The sequence below is a fragment of the Pistacia vera genome, unplaced genomic scaffold (assembly GCF_008641045.1).
Source record: "Pistacia vera cultivar Batoury unplaced genomic scaffold, PisVer_v2 Contig95, whole genome shotgun sequence".
Lineage (NCBI taxonomy): Eukaryota > Viridiplantae > Streptophyta > Magnoliopsida > Sapindales > Anacardiaceae > Pistacia > Pistacia vera.
Window position 1 is genome coordinate 248,231 of NW_022196834.1, and position 20,317 is coordinate 268,547.

Here is a 20,317-nt window from a genome sequence, read left to right on the forward strand (position 1 = left end):
TTTTTTTTTTTAATCTATAGCAGTTTTATTCTAATGGACAAATTTAAATGTTACTAGTGGGACTTCTTCTCTTCAATGAATCAACAGAAGTGTGGAGAAAACACCGAACAGAACTTGAATCACTCTTTTAAGTCTTTTAACGCTCCAAGACTCAAATAACTCTTTTAAGTCTTAACCATGGCCACACTTACCTGTAGTCCTGTACTTCACAATTACCAATGTACCCAACTGTCAAATCATTTCATTTCCGAAATCAGTCTTCTTCCAACTTTCGTTCAATTACTAAAGGAGTATTTTCGCTAAGCTGAGTGAGAGATGGGAAGCTTTGCGAGAGGCTACTTGTTTGGATCCCCAGCTCTCCATAACACTGTTAATTTCTCCACTTTCTTTCCCATTTCCGACTCCATCTGCATTTAGCAACAATCAGCGTTCTGCTTCATTGATTCTGGCTCTTCCTTTTACGTTTTCCTCTTGTCTATAAGCATTCTAGAATTTACATAAAATTATACATAAATTATTTAATCAGAAACCATAGGGGTACCTGACAGGAAGAGAAACAAAATAAGTTTGTTTTCCCAACATCAATTCTGATTGTTTTACCAGCAATAGAACTTAATTTAGAGGTTGTCTTCTTCCCAATGCTGCTCAGTTTCAATTCCAATGCTCTATCAAACACAGTATAATAACAAACACAGCAATCATTGTGACTAACAATTGCATTCAAGCAATAATCCACTTGGGGTAAAAGCATTACGTATTTAGTATATTCAAGTGAAGTTTTCCAGGATATCATTCTAAATCTAAGTTTTTTTCTGGGTATACCGGGAACCTTCTTTGTCCAATTTATCCCTAATGTTTTCCAGTACTCACAGTCCCCTTTTAAGTTCTCTTGGATATTCCCTGGACTCCTAATATTCCCATGGTATCGCTTAACCCTAATGTTTTTGAAGCATGAATTGAAACATTAGGTGGGCTTTTGTTCAAGGCAGTGGAAAGGACAAGGTCGTTCTGTGTCTATTACAAGTAAAAGCGATTTGAGGATGTTGTCACTAACCACAAAAGTTTTTAACCAGAAGCTATTCAACTTCCACAGCAACTCTCTCATTCGCCCTCTCACAGCCATGGCTAAACCTTCAACTTATGTTTCTTCTCCTCGTGTCGCTACTTCTTCTCCCGTTAAAAATCCTCTCAAGCGCATAGGCACACACAACGGCAGCTTCCACTGCGATGAAGCTCTTGGCTGTTTCATGATTCGCCTCACTGACAAGTTCTCCAACGCCCAAATTATCCGTACCCGAGATCCAAAGGTCTTTTCTTTTTAACCCACATTTATTTTTTTATTTACGTATGAACTAAAAAAAAAAAAAAAATCATTATTTAAGGTTTTTTATATGTTGTCACTTGATTTTGTCAGTAAGAGCATAGCTGACTCTGTTAGCACCCAAAAATTTTCCTTTGTGAATACGTTGTAGTGGGATTTTAAGTTTATTGTTAGTTTCTATGGTCTTAATCAATAAGTAATAGGTTAGCAACCATTCTTTTTTTGTTACAGTGTTGTTGTTGGAATTTATTTTTGGGATTGATCAAATATGGCTAAGTTATTGGTTTGGTTGTATTATGTGATGGCTGTTTATGAACTGTTTTTGAGGATGCAGGTGTTGGAGGATCTTGATGCTGTGCTTGATGTTGGGGGTGTGTATGATCCAAGTAATGACCGGTATGATCATCACCAGAAGGGGTTTGAGGAGGTTTTCGGACACGGGTTCAATACAAAACTCAGTAGTGCCGGTCTTGTTTACAAGGTATGTTAACAGGTTGATTAATGTTCTGGTATAAATGGGTGCTTGAATTGCAGCTTAGTTTGACCCGAGGTTTTGTGGTAGTTTCAATGTTTTTTTGATAATTAATTTAGTTTGCCTGTGTTATTTTTCTTTTGTCTTCAGCATTTTGGAAAGGAGATAATAGCGAAGGAGCTCCTAGTTGATGAAGGACACCCAGATGTGCATCGGTTATTTTTGGCTGTTTACAGAAACTTCATGGAGGTATTAGCTGACAATCTTTTACAATTTAAGTCTGGCTTTACTACAATCTTGTCAATAGGTAATGAGCTGTTAATTTCTGAATGGATTATGTTTGTACCAAATTCTTTGTGTTTCCTTTGTTTATTGTTAAGACCTAAGATATCTTTGGGTGCTTTCTTTTAGATTGTGGGTCTTTTTAGTCCCTGTTCAAAGCAACTATTGTTTTGGTCAAATTCAATATTGCAACTTAGTAGAAGTTTATGGTGCTCTGGCGTGTTAATATTGTAGTTTATTCACTATTCTAATATATAACCTTGAGTGACTGCTATGACTGTGCTTATTAATTAACAGAAATGTTTTGCTTATGAAAACACTCAAATCTCTATGCCAAGATCGCTGCCGTATCATTATTCAGATACTTTTTCCATTGATAAGGATTATTTTGTCTTACTGTGGCTAATGATTTACATTCTTGGCACCTTTGTTAGGCAATTGATGCAGTTGACAATGGAATTAACCAGTATGACACGGAGAAACCTCCAAGTCCAAGATATGTGAATAGTACACACTTGTCTTCTAGGGTGGGGAAGCTTAATTTGGATTGGATAGAACCTGATCAATCATCTGAGAAGGAGAATGAAGCCTTCCGACAAGCAATGACTCTGGCTGGCAGTGAGTTTATAGATGTGAGGTTCTTCTGAAATTGATATCGATGTTTAATCTTTTCATTCTATTCACTCATCCTTTAATAATGTGGCCTCCATCTTTAAAAGATTACTAGTGAAGTTTTTTCTATCTTTTTAGGTTGTCAAAATCCTTTTGTGTTTTTCACATCTCTTATAGTTATTGATATTTTTTTCTCTTTCCAGGCTGTTCGGTTTCATGTGAAATCATGGTTACCATCACTATCAATCGTAATGGAATGTCTTTCAGAAAGATATGATATTGATCCTAGTGGTGAAATTATGGTTTTGAAGCAATTTTGTCCAGTAAGAGTACATGCTCCCTATTGATATAGTTTTGCTCTTATGCTGTTCTGTAATGAATGTTAAAATGCTTTACAAGCAAATTGTACTTTTGCCGCCCATAGTGCTTCCTGTGCAGAATGGAAGAGGAAGTTGAAAGGAAAAACTCATGGACTGCTCTGTGCAGTGGCTGTTTTAGTGTTTTCTCTTTGTTAGAAAATAATTCATCAGTCACTTCTACTACGAATAAATTTGCCTCTGCAATTGGGCATAATTCGTCAATAAAGCAGTTGATGTTGTGTTAGTTTCTTATTTCATTGTGTATCTTGCAGTGGAAGCTTCACTTGTTTGAGCTTGAGGAGGAGATGAAGATTGAACCTCCTATTAAATATGTACTCTACGAGGTTTGTATTTATATCTATCTGATCTCCCCAGCTCTTCACCACCCAAATAATAACTATTTGAATGTGCTGATTTGATTTTATTGTTAGGAAAAGAAAAAGCTGTTTACGTAGGATGGAAAACATGATTCTTAAATATACTGAAACGTTATGATATGCAGGATGACAGGGGCAGAGGGTGGCGGGTGCAGGCAGTGGCAGTATCCCCAGGTAGATTTGAGAGCCGGAGACCTCTGCCTGCCCAGTGGCGGGGTCTGGATGAGGATGAACTCTCAAAAGAGGCAGGGATCTCCGGTTGCGTCTTTGTCCATATGAGTGGATTTATTGGTGGAAATAAAAGTTATGAGGGCGCTTTGGCCATGGCTCGTGCTGCTTTGAAGCTTTGAACACAGAAAAAAGTATATTGCATTGTTAATTTATATCAACTGAGAACATTGTTTCACTGAATTCTGTACAAGAATTAGATTGATTGATTGATTGGTTCTGTTTATGTCTTTGGAATACGATTTAAGCATCATTAAGAGTTCATTACCTTGTACTACGTGGTGTGAACACGTGTCACACTTGTGCCTTTTCTCTTCGATCAGTCAACATTAAATGCGGAAAAACCAACAAACAAAACTCAAATCCAGCTCTTCACGCTTCAAAACCGAGTCACTCTCTCAACTATGGCCGCACTCACTTGCACTTCACCAACCACCACCGTCACTACCAAACTGCCCAACAACAAGATCATTTCATTCCCGAGATCAGTCTTCTTCAAACCCAATAAACAGATTTTCCCGACCCTCACTCCGCTCAAATCTTCCCCGTCCCCTTCTGATCTTTCTCCTATTGATTCAAGCGCTCCTCTTTCCCCCTCTACCTCTTCCTTTTCCCTGAAATCTCGCCTCCGAAACAATGAGACTCTCTACGGTCTTTTCTTACTCTCCTTCTCCCCGACTCTCGCCGAAATTTCCGGGTTGGCTGGTTACGATTTTGTGGTTGTCGATATGGAGCATGGCCCTGGTGGCATTTCTGATGCTCTCGCCTGCCTTCGTGCTCTTGGTGCCACGCGTACACCGGTCATTCTACGCCTCCCTGAAAGTTGCCCAACTTGGGCCAAGAAGGCTCTCGATCTGGGTCCACAAGGGATCATGTTCCCCATGATTGAATCCCCCAAAGACGCGAAGAAAGCGGTGTCGTACTGCCGATTTCCACCTGCTGGAGTTCGCGGATCGGCTCATACGGTGGTTAGAGCTTCGGATTATGGGATTGACGAAGGGTATTTGAGTAGTTACGAGGAGGAACTGTTGATCATGTGCCAGGTGGAGAGTGCGGACGGGGTTAAAAAGGTTGAAGAAATCGCGGCGGTGGATGGGGTTGATTGCGTGCAAATGGGACCATTGGATTTGAGTGCAAGCCTGGGGTACTTGTGGGACCCCGGGCACAAGAAGGTTAGGGAGATGATGAGGGTGGCGGAGAGAGGGGTTTTGGGTGGTGGTAGGGCTTACTTGGCTGGATTTGCTATGCCCCATGATGGCCCCCAAGAAATGAAGTCACGTGGTTATCATATGGTGTCTGGTGCGGTTGATGTTGGGTTGTTCCGAAGTGCTGCTGTGGAGGATGTGAGAAGATTTAAGATGAGTTTGATGGAAGACTCTGATGTTGATGCTGATGAGAGGATGCAGATGAAAGATGCTGATGAAAAGTACTGGAGCGAATGAAGGATTGGTCTGATAGCTTTTTCTGCAGATAAGAAATTATCATTATGCTGTTTTTCTTCTTTCTTTTTTGTAAATGTAGTGAATTCTGTTTTCTTGCTTTGGATTGCCTTCGACACCAATTAGGTGGAAGAGCTAAAACTGGGATTACGTTGTTAGTCTCAATTTTGAATCGAAAGTTATAACTTTTCAATGAGTTTTGTAAGATAGGTTCTTAGAACAGGAAGCTGACTTCCATCATCAATCATTGAGACTGCTGGCATGAAACTGTATGCAACAAAATAATGAATATTGAGTTCTATGGATTGTTCTATTATGCATTTTACCTTACACAGAGTCTACAAAATGTACAGGAAAAATTGTTGGAAAAGCAGAAGACAAGAAAAATTGTAGTAAAAGCAGAAGTGTTGAAAGCTCTGCGTACAAATAGACTAAGCATGATAGATACAATTTCCTACCATTTCTATTGCTCTCCTTCCAAGGAAAAATTGTAGGAAAAGCAGAGGTGTTGAAATGAGAGCTATTCATACAAATAGAACAAGCATGACAGACACAATTTCCTGCCATTGCCATTGCTCTCCTTCAATGTTGCCTCATAAAACTTTTTTGTCATGGGAAGCTGAACACAGAACTACAATTATAAGATTGAAGTGCTAAATTTGTAGCCATGGAAAGAAATCCCTCAAGCTAATGAACTATGGTCTGGATGACTGTGACTGTGTTAAATGATCTCTAGAGTTGCAAAATTTAAAAGACATTTTTTTTTTTTCTGGGAGTCAATATAATGGTAAAATGAGTTACGTGGATTGATCTGTTAATGACTTCCTGAGAGGGAGATGAATTGATTAAACTAATTGCTCCTTTCTTCAAATTGTTTTACCATTAAATAAAATTTTCCCATTTCTAGGATCAAATAGCTAAAAGTTATCACTTTCTTCAACTCTATCTGGATTTGAACTGACNAGTGTTGAAAGCTCTGCGTACAAATAGACTAAGCATGATAGATACAATTTCCTACCATTTCTATTGCTCTCCTTCCAAGGAAAAATTGTAGGAAAAGCAGAGGTGTTGAAATGAGAGCTATTCATACAAATAGAACAAGCATGACAGACACAATTTCCTGCCATTGCCATTGCTCTCCTTCAATGTTGCCTCATAAAACTTTTTTGTCATGGGAAGCTGAACACAGAACTACAATTATAAGATTGAAGTGCTAAATTTGTAGCCATGGAAAGAAATCCCTCAAGCTAATGAACTATGGTCTGGATGACTGTGACTGTGTTAAATGATCTCTAGAGTTGCAAAATTTAAAAGACATTTTTTTTTTTTCTGGGAGTCAATATAATGGTAAAATGAGTTACGTGGATTGATCTGTTAATGACTTCCTGAGAGGGAGATGAATTGATTAAACTAATTGCTCCTTTCTCCAAATTGTTTTACCATTAAATAAAATTTTCCCATTTCTAGGATCAAATAGCTAAAAGCTATCGCTTTCTTCAACTCTATCTGGATTTGAACTGACATTCATCTTCGCATAAAAGTTCAGCTGGGAAGAGCTCTACCAGTCACAACACAATCAACTAAAATTCTCATAACCAGCGGAATAATATGCACTAAGATAAGCTCTCGGAAACAGAGGAGGTTGGCCCTTTACGTACGGTACTGCTTGACAATGAACTTAACTTTTTAACACCTGTGACACGCTTTTACACTCATCTGCACTTCTCGTCTATCTACCCCACAACACAAACTTAATGTCATTATCAAACGATTTACATTTCCTCCATCGTTTACGTAAAACTTCGGGGATATGAAGTCATCCTTCCTCTTAAAACAAATTAACATGGATTCTTCCAACAACATCACTGCTACTAAAACCTTAAAAGGTCGTCTCAACAATGGAGAGACTCTTTACGGCCTATTCCTGCTCAGCTTCTTGCCAACCTTAGCAGAAATTTCTGGTCAAGCCGGCTATGACTTTGTGGTTTGTTGACATGGAACATGACCACGGTGGCATCTCTCAGGCTCTATCCTGCCTCCACACACTCGCTGCTACCCACACTGCCGCCATTCTTCGGTTACCAGAGAAGTCACCAACTTGGGCCAAGAAAGCCCCCGACTTGGGCCCAGATGGCCTCATGTTCCCCATGATCGACGATCCTGATTCCGCCCAAAAAGCTGTATCATATTGCAAGTAACCGCCTGCTGGTGCACGTGGAGCTGCAAGTATGAAAAAGAGTTGCTGATAATATGCCAGGTTGAAACAGAGGAGGGTGTGAAGAGAATCGGCGAGATCTCAGACGGTGGTGGGACCATTGGATTTGAGTGCGAGTGTAGGGTGCTTGCGGGACCCGGGAGGCGAGAAAGTCAAGGAGATGATAAGTTTTGCTGAGAAGGCAGAGTTAGGAAGTGGTGGGGGTTATCTGGCTGGCTTTGCAATGCCGCAGGATGCGCCTATTGTTACTTAAACAGGCTCCAATACTAGTATTTATAGTCTATAACGATTTTGAAATTACGAAAATTAAATGAACAGAGATTTCGTTGAAACAAATCAATTATATTAATTTTTTCTGTTAAATAATGATTAAAAGTTTCCGATAAATATTGAAAAAAAAAAAAACCATTAATAATTAATAAGAGTAGGCTACAGATTCACGGGAAATGACAAAACAGATTGAGAGGGGGCACTTTCTTGAATGACAAATCAACCCCACCTCGTATGTCGGTTAATTAGTTGATGCCAAGTCACTTTTAACATTACTTCTCCTTCTCTCTTTGCACAATACATATATCAAACTGCTGCTGCAAGAGAATTGAAGAAAACAGAGAAATGGAGGCCTTTTACTTTCTTGTTTTTGGTTTTCTGGCGGCAGTTGTTGCTGCCTTGGAGCTCAGCAAAAACATCAAAGACCGAATCAATACCCCCTCTTCTTTCAATGTTTTCAAGAACAACTACCTCCTTGTTTACTCTCTCATGATGTGTAATCTCTCTCAATTCTCAATTTCTTTTTCATATTTTATGACGTGCCTTCAATGCTGTGTCTTTCTGTTGATGATCTAGGGCATATATTGAAAACTAAACCAATGTGTATTCAAATTTTTAATTTTTTTTATCATCATATGTTAAGCTTCTGGTTAGCTTTCGACATTGGGAAAATGAATATAGCGAGGCTGTCAGAATTTTTTGTTTAAATGGGGGGAAGTTTCCGTTGATGTTATTAATTATTGGTCTTCTCCCATAGCTAATTAAATTGGTTGGGCTATAGCCGGAGATTGGCTGCAGGGTCCCTATGTTTACTACCTTTACAGCCAGTACGGATATAGTAAAGGAGATATTGGGCAGCTCTTTATTGCTGGTTTTGCATCCTCTATGTTTTTTGGAACAATTGTTGGGTCCTTGGCTGACAAACGGTACAACCTTTTCTGATCATATTTGGATTGCTATATTATTGTACCGCGTTAGGGATGGGTTGGAATTAATAAATTACAAGTAAATTGTATGCCAAATTTAGGGGCCGCAGGAGAGCATGTGTAACTTACTGTATGACTTATATCCTAAGCTGCATCACCAAACATTCTCCTCAGTACAAAGTTTTGATGTTGGGACGTATATTGGGAGGCATTGCCACTTCTCTACTCTTCTCAGCCTTTGAGTCTTGGCTTGTTGCAGAGCACAATAAGGTCTGTCGTTGCTTGACTAATGAATTTCTATTCTGTTCTTAAATAATCTAATCTTTTAGATTTCTTGAAAGGCATTCTGTGCTGTATATGTGTTTGTGTTTTGAGTTAAATCCTGCTCCAGTGGATTCTTTGCAAAGTTAGAAGTGTGTACTATTTTACATTCATCACATCATGAAGCATATTACCGAATGGCTTATAGAGCTGTCATCAACTGTCTATTACTATAAGTTGTACATTAAAAAGGTTATGTATCACATTTCCGGTTAGAATTAGTTGGTGGCGCTGGCAGGGGTTGAAAAACACAGATCAAGATAAAGGTGTTTTAATGTAAGACTGTTCTCTCCACTGAAATTCCATGGATCAAAAACTTCTTGTGGTTGCTGGGTTGTCTATCCAAGAACTCTTTGAGGTCCACCAGAGTTATGCAGTAGGTTTTTGCATTCAGGTTTCCTTGTAGAAGTATTTTGTTTCATTCTTGTTGCCCTTTTTTTAATTTTCAGAGGGGTTTTGATCAACAATGGCTTTCAATAACGTTCTCCAAGGCTGTATTTCTTGGAAATGGTTTAGTAGCTATTATCTCTGGGTTGTTTGCTAATTTACTGGTTGATACTCTGGGCTTAAGCCCAGTTGCTCCTTTTGACGCGGCTGCATGCTTTCTTGCCATTGGCATGGCAATTATATTGTCATCGTGGACTGAGAACTTTGGAGACTCTTCAGATAACAAGAATTTGCTTGCCCAGTTCAGGAGTGCTGCTGTTGCCATTGCTTCTGGTGAATCTCTAATCTCATCCTTTTAAGTTCTGTCTTCTACAGAAAATTAAATCAGTTGAATATTCATACACCTACTATCACAAACTATTGGTATGCTTAGCTTTGTAGCCCTTTTATTTGCAGGCTGCCAAATCTAATTTTCCATTTAAGTGTAGTATATTTATAAAAGTTTTATAGATGAGATAGATACCAAGAGGATATGGAGACCCTCATCATGTCATCAACACCCCCCAACCTTTTTCTCTTTCATTCTCTACTTACTTTTCTTTAAAACATTTTGGAAAGTTCTGTTAATATAACATTCCATGTGGGATCAGATGAGAAGGTTGCATTGTTGGGCGCTATACAATCTCTATTTGAAGGTTCAATGTACACTTTTGTGTTCCTTTGGACTCCTGCCCTGAGCCCAAATGATGAGGAAATACCACATGGGTTCATATTCGCAACTTTCATGCTGGCTTCAATGTTGGGAAGCTCATTTGCCGCTCGACTTTTGGCCCGTTCATCTCCAAGAGTTGAGAGCTATATGCAGATTGTTTTTGTAGTCTCTGCGGCTTCTCTCCTGCTTCCCATTTTAACAAATGTATGTTGGGGTGTTATTTCCTCTATTTTTATTTGTCTTCTTTTTTAACTCTGCAAATTTTAAATTGAACTGTTGTGGAAATACTGATGGTTCTTATTCAACAGTTCTTGGATATACCTTCTGGCACAAAAGGTGGTGGCATTTCATTTTCTGGCTGCATTCAGCTCCTTGGCTTCTGCACATTTGAAGCTTGTGTGGGGATATTTTGGCCATCTATCATGAAGATGAGGTCCCAATATATTCCCGAGGAGGCTAGGAGCACCATCATGAATTTCTTTCGCATTCCTCTCAACATGTTTGTCTGCATTGTGTTGTACAATGTGAGTTGATAAATGTTATTAATGTTTTACTCTATTTTTCTCCTTTCTTTTGATACCGAATTTTGGATGTTACTATTATTGGAAAATGAGATCAGAGTTCTATGACATAGTTGCATGAACTTTCACAAGATATTTGGAGGTTTAAACCCTCACCCCACCCCGAAAGGGAGCAAAGCAGTTATTCTTTCCTGTGCTATTACAAATGGCTGAATCTTTTTTGAAGGTTGATGCATTTCCCATCACCATCATGTTTGGCATGTGCTCGATTTTCCTCGTCATGGCATCTGTACTGCAGAGGCGGCTAATGGTGATTGCAGAAGGTCAAAAGTCGAGTAAGTTTCTGTTTGCCTTGGAATCCCGCTATTTCCTCAATTTCATAGTTAAGCAGGGCTGAATGGCCATGGTACACTTATAAACACTTGAAGTTCGAGACTATTTCTTATGTCATAAAACTTAATTTATTAGCCTAAACTTCCTGACAGCCTTTCCCGTTTCCGGAATATTTTTGGTATTTTGCCTCTCATTTTTCTCTGTGAGAAACCTTCATCATGGATACATTTTTTTTGTTACAGGATCAGAAGATTGGACAGCAATGAAGAGAGATACAGAGACAGAACCTCTGAATATTTGATTCAGTTTGAGGAATAAAACTTCTGAATTAAGTTTGCAACCTGCCATCTTCTTGTTTTTGTTCCAAACTGCAATGTAATTATTGAAGAGAGGAAGAATTATGGGTTTGAGTCCTTATTGATATTACAGTACTATGGACATTCAAGCCGTGAGTACAAAGTCTGGAATTATTCCAAGGTGAAAGAATGACTAGACTTGGTGCTTTTAGATAGCTATTTTTTCTCTCTTTTCTTTCTTTTCCAAGTATTGTAGACTTACGCTGCACAACGTCTCAATATATCTCCTCAAATGTTGATACAGAAATGTGTTACATTGCTCTGTGCACAGATTAATGTACCTTTGAATTCATCTCAGAATTGATATAATCAACATGAACTTTTCTCCGATATGTATGTTTCTTAATTTTTCTGATTGCTCTTTCTTGAATCAGCTGTTCCGCTGTCATATTCATAAAGTTTGAATGCGCAGTTTATGGATGGGATTTATAAGTCCATCTCCCTTTCTTTAAAGTTTAATCCATCAATTCTTGTTGAATACAGAATTTGATGGCTTGAACTACCACGGGGTGGCCCAACGGTCAACTAGGTCTCTTGGATGTATTACTTAAGAAGCCCTGAGTTCGATCCACATAGAGTGATAATAGGGATTACCATTGAGGGGATTTACCTGGCTATCAATTGCAAGGTTCTGAGAGATTAGTTAAAGTGTACGCAAACTGGTTCGGACAACCCCTAGTCACAAAAAATAAATAAATAAAGAAATTGATGGCCTCATGGTATAATGAGGCAAGGAGACGGCTGCATTTCCATTTTGCTGTAAATGGAGTTCAAAAGTGTCTATTGGAGATGGTAATCCCAGAGGAGTTACCATGTGAGAGCAGACAAGTCTCACTGTCCTCTCCACATGACATGATGAATTGATAATTGAATTCAATGAAATTTATATTTGACAAAACAGAACATACCATTTGCTAACTCCATCCAACTGGCCCATGTGCCATTATTAGCCATATAATTTATCTTTTTTCTTTTCTCAATCTTAGCCCTTTAAAATAATGATTTTCCCTCTCTATCCATGTCTTTGATAACTGGGTCAGACTTGGTTAAACACAACTTGCTTATTTTACTCTGAGAGGGCATTCAGGTAAATGAGCACTCAACTTGTCCCTGTTTCTGCAATCTGTCTATACAATTAAAATCCAATAAGATTTGGCCTTCAAGTGTCCTGACTCGCTCCTAAATTTGAGAAAGGAAAGAGTTAGTTTGAGAGCAAAAGGAAGATGGCCAATCTTAGAAGCTGTAGATTTCACTTATTGTTTGCTTTTCAGTTTCTTTTGTTTGTACAAACCAAAGTGTTATGTTATCAGTACAAGGTTGGTGATTTACATGCTTGGGGAGTTCCCACTTCTGCAAATCCATTGGTCTACGCCAAGTGGTCCAAGTACAACAACCTCAGGATTGGAGATTCTCTCTGTAAGTTCTTCGAGATCTTGCATTCTTTATCTTGATTGCCATGAAAAAGTTATTGATAAGCTTTCGTCTGATAACCTTTATGCTTATTCTGATTAATATTGCAGTGTTTTTGTACCCACCAAGTCAAGATTCAGTGATTCAAGTCACTGAATCATCCTATAATTCATGTAACATTACTGATCCAATCCTGCACATGAACAATGGCAACTCTTTGTTTAATGTAACTACAAATGGGGATTTTTACTTCACTAGTGGAGAGCCGGGGTATTGTGCAAAGAAGCAGAAACTACATATAACTGTTGGGAATGTGTCTGCTTACTCTCCTTCTTCCGATCCCGGTGCATTGCCTGACTCTGCACCATCTTACCCTACTGTGTTTGGTCCAATTCCACAGCCACCTTCTACTTCTTCTTCACCATTGCAGCTAAGTTTTTCAGTCTTCTTAACAGCTGTTATTGCATCAACAGCATCTGCAATATTCAGTGGCATCATGTGAAGCGCATAACTATTCAGATTTCAGCTACTTTTCTGCTGTAATTCTTCACATTTTTTGCATATTACAGTTTTCTGTATAATTGGTTCTATGAATTTTGGCGTGTTGGTTCATCTGATAATTTTTTATATTGTAATTCTTTTCTACTATTTAAGAAATCAAATTATTATTCTTTTGAATAATAAATGCTATATTTTGAGTTTGAATAGCAAAAGAGAATCTATAAGCTTGTAAAAAGGAAAAGTTGCTCAGTCTTCTAAGAAAAGAAAACACCAATTTCCAGGTTAAAAAAACAACAAAGTTAACCATATATACAATTATACATCCAAGAAAAGCACCGCCTAATATCATGGAGGGAACAAAGGCTTTTTCCAATTCCATTAATTTATAATTGCCAGCTGGTTGTGAACATGGTGCTGACAGCTTCTAATTTGTTATCTCTGTGGGTACAGTAGCCAATGCTGGGGCCTCACAAATTAACAGCAAATAGAATTGTCGCTTCCAGTTCAGTGCAAAGTTGTTTCTAATGGATTGCTGCTGGTTATTGGTAATACCCTAGGCCCTGCTCATCTTGGGACTGCCCAGAATAACAAAAATGACCGATTGCTAAAAGAAATTTGAACTTTACATGCTCTGCCATATGGGTTTACAAAAATAGCCTTGACTAATGGGGAACCTCAGATGTNAAGTAAATAAATAAAGAAATTGATGGCCTCATGGTATAATGAGGCAAGGAGACGGCTGCATTTCCATTTTGCTGTAAATGGAGTTCAAAAGTGTCTATTGGAGATGGTAATCCCAGAGGAGTTACCATGTGAGAGCAGACAAGTCTCACTGTCCTCTCCACATGACATGATGAATTGATAATTGAATTCAATGAAATTTATATTTGACAAAACAGAACATACCATTTGCTAACTCCATCCAACTGGCCCATGTGCCATTATTAGCCATATAATTTATCTTTTTTCTTTTCTCAATCTTAGCCCTTTAAAATAATGATTTTCCCTCTCTATCCATGTCTTTGATAACTGGGTCAGACTTGGTTAAACACAACTTGCTTATTTTACTCTGAGAGGGCATTCAGGTAAATGAGCACTCAACTTGTCCCTGTTTCTGCAATCTGTCTATACAATTAAAATCCAATAAGATTTGGCCTTCAAGTGTCCTGACTCGCTCCTAAATTTGAGAAAGGAAAGAGTTAGTTTGAGAGCAAAAGGAAGATGGCCAATCTTAGAAGCTGTAGATTTCACTTATTGTTTGCTTTTCAGTTTCTTTTGTTTGTACAAACCAAAGTGTTATGTTATCAGTACAAGGTTGGTGATTTACATGCTTGGGGAGTTCCCACTTCTGCAAATCCATTGGTCTACGCCAAGTGGTCCAAGTACAACAACCTCAGGATTGGAGATTCTCTCTGTAAGTTCTTCGAGATCTTGCATTCTTTATCTTGATTGCCATGAAAAAGTTATTGATAAGCTTTCGTCTGATAACCTTTATGCTTATTCTGATTAATATTGCAGTGTTTTTGTACCCACCAAGTCAAGATTCAGTGATTCAAGTCACTGAATCATCCTATAATTCATGTAACATTACTGATCCAATCCTGCACATGAACAATGGCAACTCTTTGTTTAATGTAACTACAAATGGGGATTTTTACTTCACTAGTGGAGAGCCGGGGTATTGTGCAAAGAAGCAGAAACTACATATAACTGTTGGGAATGTGTCTGCTTACTCTCCTTCTTCCGATCCCGGTGCATTGCCTGACTCTGCACCATCTTACCCTACTGTGTTTGGTCCAATTCCACAGCCACCTTCTACTTCTTCTTCACCATTGCAGCTAAGTTTTTCAGTCTTCTTAACAGCTGTTATTGCATCAACAGCATCTGCAATATTCAGTGGCATCATGTGAAGCGCATAACTATTCAGATTTCAGCTACTTTTCTGCTGTAATTCTTCACATTTTTTGCATATTACAGTTTTCTGTATAATTGGTTCTATGAATTTTGGCGTGTTGGTTCATCTGATAATTTTTTATATTGTAATTCTTTTCTACTATTTAAGAAATCAAATTATTATTCTTTTGAATAATAAATGCTATATTTTGAGTTTGAATAGCAAAAGAGAATCTATAAGCTTGTAAAAAGGAAAAGTTGCTCAGTCTTCTAAGAAAAGAAAACACCAATTTCCAGGTTAAAAAAACAACAAAGTTAACCATATATACAATTATACATCCAAGAAAAGCACCGCCTAATATCATGGAGGGAACAAAGGCTTTTTCCAATTCCATTAATTTATAATTGCCAGCTGGTTGTGAACATGGTGCTGACAGCTTCTAATTTGTTATCTCTGTGGGTACAGTAGCCAATGCTGGGGCCTCACAAATTAACAGCAAATAGAATTGTCGCTTCCAGTTCAGTGCAAAGTTGTTTCTAATGGATTGCTGCTGGTTATTGGTAATACCCTAGGCCCTGCTCATCTTGGGACTGCCCAGAATAACAAAAATGACCGATTGCTAAAAGAAATTTGAACTTTACATGCTCTGCCATATGGGTTTACAAAAATAGCCTTGACTAATGGGGAACCTCAGATGTATAACACATATTTCTACTCTAGTGCGCAAAATTCTAAAAAACAAGAAAAGGAAAACACAGGAACAACTGAAAAATTGGCTCTCAACTACTGTGAGCTGGTGAAGAATAAAGTTCCTGGTAATCTCGGCATTTAATTTAGTTTAGTTGACCATATCAGCATCTACAGCCATTGGCCTCTCTTCAGAGGCATAAGGAACCTCAGGAGCTTCGGAGTCTGCAAACTGCATGACAGAGGACCTTGATTCATTTACAGAAAAAGGGCTCCTAGTTTGAGTAGCATTGGAGTCTATTTCCATTGGAGAAGCCCTAGGAGGAGAGACAGGCTGCACCGCCACATCCGGGTATGCAGCTTTGAACCTTGCTCGCAGGCCTTCATCAACCAATCTTACTCCTTCTAACTGATTGCCAAGTGACATCCACCTGATGACAAAGAAGAGACCAGGTTTAAATAAGAAGCTGAAAAAGGATTCACCTGCAAAAACTTTCTTTCATGACATAATAGGAAATTTTCAATGCCTGAATTTTCATAGACAAGGGTCATAAGTGAATGCAGAAAGGAATTGCAACACAACTTTTTTTTTTTTTTTTTTTTTTGGTTGGTTTCAAAAGAGGTAACTCTTATTGTCCTAATGAAAAACTCAAATTCAAAGAACTACACCATCAGATTGCTTCAGCTTTGGGAGTCTCCAAAACTATTATTTAAAATGAAGATGGTCCACGGTCGTAAGCCCTTAAAAAATGTCCAGTTGGCACCCTCATCATATCAAATTTAATTTGGACAAGATCAGTTTCAGTAATGCGTCGAGAAACGTAAAATCATCTAAAAATAAGAAAAACTATGAGTCAAGAAAGCATACCCTGCTTGAGTATTGTGCATTCGAGCAAACAATTCCAGCTTTCTTGTCCTTGGACTTATTCTCTCCAGCAAAGGGTACATCTGCCAGAATAAATTTGTATGACCTCGATCATATACAAGATATGGAAGAATTAAATTATTTTGAATCAATTTGCATAAGTAATGACAAGACATATTGAACTGAAACAACCCTGCAGAAAACAATACTTGTGACATTCAAATCACAAAAAGAAAAATATTTAGCCACTAGCATGTGTCAAGCCAGCATTAGAATGAAAAGTCTTATCTAAAGAGACAAACTAGTATTGTTCAAGTGAAATGGGTTGATCATCAAAGATTATAGAATGTTAAACAAACCTCATCCGGCTTGCGGCTTGTTTCTCGAACTTCAGCAACAATGACATCAGTATCAATATTCCTATTTACTTCTGGATTCCCTTTTATTCCAACGAGGCAGTGCTCCTTACTGTGATTGAGCCAATGGCCCGTTCGCCCAGTCCTAATTATTCGCTGAAGTTGATTAGTCTTTACCCATATTATTTCCTCGACACGCTTGTATCCCCAAAGTTCTAAACTGCAAGGTGAAAATCACTCAAATAAGCTTGTTCATAGCTTCTAGTGCAGAGCAGATAAACTGTGTACCAAGGTACTAAAAGATAGTTATATACTTACCATTCCCGTCCAAGCTCCATTGCACGTCCAGTAACCCAAAGGAAAATCAGACCATCAGTCTGCAATGCAGGAACATTAAGGTTGCGCATCTCATCATCAGCCATTGTCCCATAAGGCAATTCCATATGAATATCCCATGGAGGATCTGCCATTATGACTCCAAATTGTCCTAAAATGTCCATTCTAAAAGTACGAATATCACAGTTAATCCATTGTGGTTCACCAAGTTCTACTTCAGAACAATACTCAGGACGCTGAGGCTTTAATGGTTTGGAGAGAGGAAGAGTTCCAGCACCCATCACAGTGGGTGGTAAATCTCTCTCAGGGTCAAGCTCATAGTGGACATACTTGCATGTCTATATAGAAGGAAACACTAGTTTATCACTCTCACAAAAAAAAAAAAAAAAAAAAAGAGAGAAACCAAATTAAAGTGGTTGAATTGAATTAAAACATTGTTACCTTCATGTGACGGCAAGTGTCAAGAAAAGAACAGTCGCCTAAATTAATGTCAGTATGTGGAGCAATTATTCGCCGAAAATGAACCTGCATAGAATTAAGTATTCAATATAAACAACACAAGGTTACCACATACAAATATAACACAGATATTTATGATAAAATCTAGAGACTTCAACAAATATCACAAATAAAGAGATCTGTTCAATAAATATAAAATGACTTCAGATATAAATAAGCCCAAATGGCCACTCAGTTGCGATTTAGTTTCTTATTTATAACTCAATTTGACTCAGTTTAACTAAGTCTCAATCCCAAACCAGTTGATGTCAACTACATGAATGTTCTTCCTCATTCCACATTATCCAGGATACTTACGTACAATTATTCTAGAAATGTTATCATCTGAATTCTTTCCCCAAGTACATCTACATCAACCACAAGACTACCTACTAGATGTACTCACTATTACATCCTCCATTCCTTTTTCTTCATTAAAGATAACTAACTAGTACTTACGGACTTACAGGCATTATCACTCGGCAAAATTTCAACCATACTATTCTAAATTGACATACAGGAAAAAAACAACAAAAAATGTTACACTAGTTACCAACCTTCTCACAAGCTGCAAATGAACCAGTTTTGACTCGGCAATCCTCTTTGGTTAGAGATGAGCAATACTCCTTTACTTGAGAACCACCTTTGCTCTTGAACTGTTAAAAACCATAATAAAACACACACACAAAACAAAAACAAGAAAAAAAAAAAATCAGCTACAGAATTCCCAATGCATACAACAAGAATGAAATACAAAAACCGGCAACAACCTTCGCAGCCACAGCAGTTTCTTTAGCAGTTGGTCGTTGAATAAGGTCCAATAATTCCTCACCGGTTTTCGATCTTTGGGACTCCTTATACGTCTTCTTATTCAACATTTCTTGAATATCATTCCAATCATCTTCTTCCGTTCTCGACTTTTGTCCTCTACCACCTCTCTGCATACCCATCACTCCTCTTCCCCTGGGCCCCATCATCCCTCCTCCACCATAAATTGACGCCATTCCCGCCATATGCGGGTCCCACATCTCCTGTCTCTGAATCCCATACAAATCCCCTCCTTGACTTTGAATTTGATTTTGATTCCCAGTACTATTATTGTTTCCATTAAAAAAGTCTTGATTTTGTTGCACGCTCTCTGGCAATTCTTTCAACAACCGAATTCGATCGATACTCAATACCATAACCCTAGATTTTCCACTAATTGAAAGCTCCTCAAGCTCCACACCACCATTCTCTTCAGCGATACTCCTTAACGCTGTCTCCACTGCTAAAATCGCACCGGCCTCACCTCCCAGCTCTCTCAACGCTTTCTTCTCGGCCAACGCCACGTTGGAGTCACTCTCCAGCTTCCTCAACAGCATCGACGAATCAATAGGTTTGAAGGGCACGCGCTGTAACAAACCCACAGCAACCATCGCCCTAACCACCACCAACGGATTCCCACTCTCGTCAATAACAAAATTTCCCCCACGTGTTTCTTGACCTCGCTCGGGAGAACGTAAGAGATCGTCGGAGGTGGTGGGTTTGGCATTGTTGTGATTAAGAGAAGTAGCGTTGGTGGACTTCGGGGGCAATTGGGGGATTTCCGGGAGGGGAGGAGTGGGGTTAAAGCTACGGTGATTGAAGTTAGAAATGAGGTTGAGAGAGAGATCGAGAGAGGAGACGATATTTGGGACTATGTTTCGGAGAGAGGAAAGCAGGTCTAAGTGGGTGTTGTGTTGAGACTCGATTCGAGACTCAAGTTGAGAACGCAGCGTTTTGATGCCGGCTACACTGTTGTCGTCCTTTGCGCACGGAGTTTCGCTCTCCATTGTTGGCTTTGAGCGTGAAGTTGAGTCTGGTCTAGTGGTCTCGCCTCTGCTTATGCCTCTGGGTTTAAGCCAAAAGCTACATATTCCCACCCAAGGTTTAGCGAAATCTTAGTGCCCACCCCTGGTTTCATTTATTGCAGATTCGCACCCTTAAATTAACAGTGTTTCCTTAATTTTAACTTTGTACTGTATTAAAGCTCACATTAACACACTAACGTGCGCCGATGATCCTTTGGGTTGAAAGTGGCTCATTTTAGTAAGAAGCAGCTCACATTAGCATCGCCCAAGCTGTCGAATTTTAGATTTTTCAGACCGATCTTGAACTCTAAAATAACTTCCGAGAACACAGTTGGACTCCCCACGACCTCCTCTACAAAACCCATAGTCCCAGACCCCCACTTGCCATCATCACTAACTTTTCTGACCACTCCCACACTTGCCACCTTGCGATTTTGGGTATATTCTCAGTATTTTCTATTTGATTGGAAAGCAACCGACGTCATCGGACTACACCGACTCTCCTTCTGTTATAGTTTGTGTGGGTATGTTTTTTGGCCGTTTCTGACTTTCCTTTCGTCAGAAATCGAAGCTTGAAATAGCGTTCGCCACCTGCTCGATAAAAGGCCCAAGTCAGTTTTCCAGATTCCCACCCTTAGTTGAATAGTCATTGACGGTGTTTAATTAAGGGTGAGAATCTGGGATAAATAAAACCGGAGATGAGAACTTGCCATTTCGCTAAACATTGGGTGGAAACATGTCGGTTACGCTATTTTTTATATAAAATAAACCAAAGCATGAAAGATGTTACACTTCTAAAGCCTTTTA

The 20,317-nt window shown here is 38.8% G+C and overlaps 6 protein-coding genes and 1 pseudogene across 9 annotated transcripts; 6 read left to right on the forward strand and 1 right to left on the reverse strand.

The window, feature by feature from the left end:
* Positions 1-119: 119 nt before the first annotated feature.
* On the forward strand, positions 120-3,797 carry LOC116120880 (UPF0160 protein-like). The gene is made up of 7 exons (XM_031406849.1): positions 120-1,307; positions 1,656-1,802; positions 1,944-2,042; positions 2,510-2,707; positions 2,891-3,010; positions 3,319-3,390; positions 3,549-3,797. Exons 1-7 carry the CDS (start codon positions 1,041-1,043, stop codon positions 3,771-3,773), a joined length of 1,128 nt encoding a protein of 375 aa, XP_031262709.1. The 5' UTR covers positions 120-1,040; the 3' UTR covers positions 3,774-3,797.
* Positions 3,798-3,949: 152 nt separating this feature from the next.
* LOC116120881 (2-keto-3-deoxy-L-rhamnonate aldolase-like) lies at positions 3,950-5,420 on the forward strand. The gene has a single exon (XM_031406850.1). It carries the CDS (start codon positions 4,056-4,058, stop codon positions 5,091-5,093), a length of 1,038 nt encoding a protein of 345 aa, XP_031262710.1. The 5' UTR covers positions 3,950-4,055; the 3' UTR covers positions 5,094-5,420.
* A 1,377-nt stretch (positions 5,421-6,797) lies between these two features.
* On the forward strand, positions 6,798-7,597 carry LOC116120919 (annotated as a pseudogene).
* Positions 7,598-7,747: 150 nt separating this feature from the next.
* LOC116120918 (molybdate-anion transporter-like) lies at positions 7,748-11,392 on the forward strand. 3 transcript variants are annotated; one of them, XM_031406906.1, is made up of 8 exons: positions 7,748-8,071; positions 8,357-8,501; positions 8,603-8,771; positions 9,272-9,542; positions 9,860-10,125; positions 10,230-10,445; positions 10,669-10,848; positions 11,018-11,046. In XM_031406906.1, exons 1-7 carry the CDS (start codon positions 7,921-7,923, stop codon positions 10,837-10,839), a joined length of 1,389 nt encoding a protein of 462 aa, XP_031262766.1. In that variant the 5' UTR covers positions 7,748-7,920; the 3' UTR covers positions 10,840-10,848; positions 11,018-11,046. The 3 variants fall into 3 exon arrangements, with proteins under 3 accessions (XP_031262766.1, XP_031262767.1, XP_031262768.1); XM_031406907.1 differs by having other exon boundaries at positions 7,751-8,071; positions 10,669-10,777; positions 11,018-11,392; XM_031406908.1 differs by having other exon boundaries at positions 7,970-8,071; positions 8,333-8,501; positions 11,018-11,044.
* Positions 11,393-12,043: 651 nt separating this feature from the next.
* Positions 12,044-13,153, forward strand: LOC116120937 (mavicyanin-like). The gene is made up of 2 exons (XM_031406921.1): positions 12,044-12,547; positions 12,652-13,153. The coding sequence occupies exons 1-2, from the start codon at positions 12,355-12,357 to the stop codon at positions 13,041-13,043; spliced, it is 585 nt and encodes a 194-aa protein (XP_031262781.1). The 5' UTR covers positions 12,044-12,354; the 3' UTR covers positions 13,044-13,153.
* An 80-nt stretch (positions 13,154-13,233) lies between these two features.
* Positions 13,234-19,492, reverse strand: LOC116120890 (putative N6-adenosine-methyltransferase MT-A70-like). Of its 2 annotated transcripts, XR_004126616.1 has the most exons (8): positions 18,449-19,492; positions 18,236-18,334; positions 17,622-17,705; positions 17,163-17,518; positions 16,848-17,064; positions 16,492-16,571; positions 15,626-16,054; positions 13,234-13,716 (listed from the first exon to the last, which is right to left on the reverse strand). XR_004126616.1 is itself a non-coding variant. In XM_031406864.1 (7 exons), the coding sequence occupies exons 1-7, from the start codon at positions 19,490-19,492 to the stop codon at positions 15,775-15,777; spliced, it is 2,160 nt and encodes a 719-aa protein (XP_031262724.1). In that variant the 3' UTR covers positions 15,143-15,774. The 2 variants fall into 2 exon arrangements, 1 of the variants encoding a protein (XP_031262724.1); XM_031406864.1 differs by lacking the exon at positions 13,234-13,716 and having other exon boundaries at positions 15,143-16,054.
* On the forward strand, positions 13,953-15,062 carry LOC116120891 (mavicyanin-like). Its single transcript, XM_031406866.1, has 2 exons — positions 13,953-14,456; positions 14,561-15,062. Exons 1-2 carry the CDS (start codon positions 14,264-14,266, stop codon positions 14,950-14,952), a joined length of 585 nt encoding a protein of 194 aa, XP_031262726.1. The 5' UTR covers positions 13,953-14,263; the 3' UTR covers positions 14,953-15,062.
* Positions 19,493-20,317: the final 825 nt, after the last annotated feature.

What these genes read in the sequence shown, in the direction of transcription:
- LOC116120891 (XM_031406866.1), top strand. Translation starts at nt 14,264, where the DNA reads ATGGCCAATCTTAGAAGCTGTAGATTTCACTTATTGTTTGCTTTTCAG. An exon ending in CAGGATTGGAGATTCTCTCT is followed by an intron (nt 14,457 to 14,560) that starts GTAAGTTCTTCG and finishes TTAATATTGCAG; the next exon opens with TGTTTTTGTACCCACCAAGT.
- LOC116120881 (XM_031406850.1), top strand. Translation starts at nt 4,056, where the DNA reads ATGGCCGCACTCACTTGCACTTCACCAACCACCACCGTCACTACCAAA.
- LOC116120890 (XM_031406864.1), bottom strand. Translation starts at nt 19,492, where the DNA reads ATGGAGAGCGAAACTCCGTGCGCAAAGGACGACAACAGTGTAGCCGGC. An exon ending in CATTTGCAGCTTGTGAGAAG is followed by an intron (nt 17,706 to 18,235) that starts GTTGGTAACTAG and finishes AATTCTATGCAG; the next exon opens with GTTCATTTTCGGCGAATAAT. An exon ending in ATGGAGCTTGGACGGGAATG is followed by an intron (nt 17,065 to 17,162) that starts GTAAGTATATAA and finishes TTCACCTTGCAG; the next exon opens with TTTAGAACTTTGGGGATACA.
- LOC116120937 (XM_031406921.1), top strand. Translation starts at nt 12,355, where the DNA reads ATGGCCAATCTTAGAAGCTGTAGATTTCACTTATTGTTTGCTTTTCAG. An exon ending in CAGGATTGGAGATTCTCTCT is followed by an intron (nt 12,548 to 12,651) that starts GTAAGTTCTTCG and finishes TTAATATTGCAG; the next exon opens with TGTTTTTGTACCCACCAAGT.
- LOC116120918 (XM_031406906.1), top strand. Translation starts at nt 7,921, where the DNA reads ATGGAGGCCTTTTACTTTCTTGTTTTTGGTTTTCTGGCGGCAGTTGTT. An exon ending in TGTTTACTCTCTCATGATGT is followed by an intron (nt 8,072 to 8,356) that starts GTAATCTCTCTC and finishes GTTGGGCTATAG; the next exon opens with CCGGAGATTGGCTGCAGGGT. An exon ending in TTGTTGCAGAGCACAATAAG is followed by an intron (nt 8,772 to 9,271) that starts GTCTGTCGTTGC and finishes TTTAATTTTCAG; the next exon opens with AGGGGTTTTGATCAACAATG.
- LOC116120880 (XM_031406849.1), top strand. Translation starts at nt 1,041, where the DNA reads ATGTTGTCACTAACCACAAAAGTTTTTAACCAGAAGCTATTCAACTTC. An exon ending in TCCGTACCCGAGATCCAAAG is followed by an intron (nt 1,308 to 1,655) that starts GTCTTTTCTTTT and finishes TTGAGGATGCAG; the next exon opens with GTGTTGGAGGATCTTGATGC. An exon ending in TTAAATATGTACTCTACGAG is followed by an intron (nt 3,391 to 3,548) that starts GTTTGTATTTAT and finishes TATGATATGCAG; the next exon opens with GATGACAGGGGCAGAGGGTG.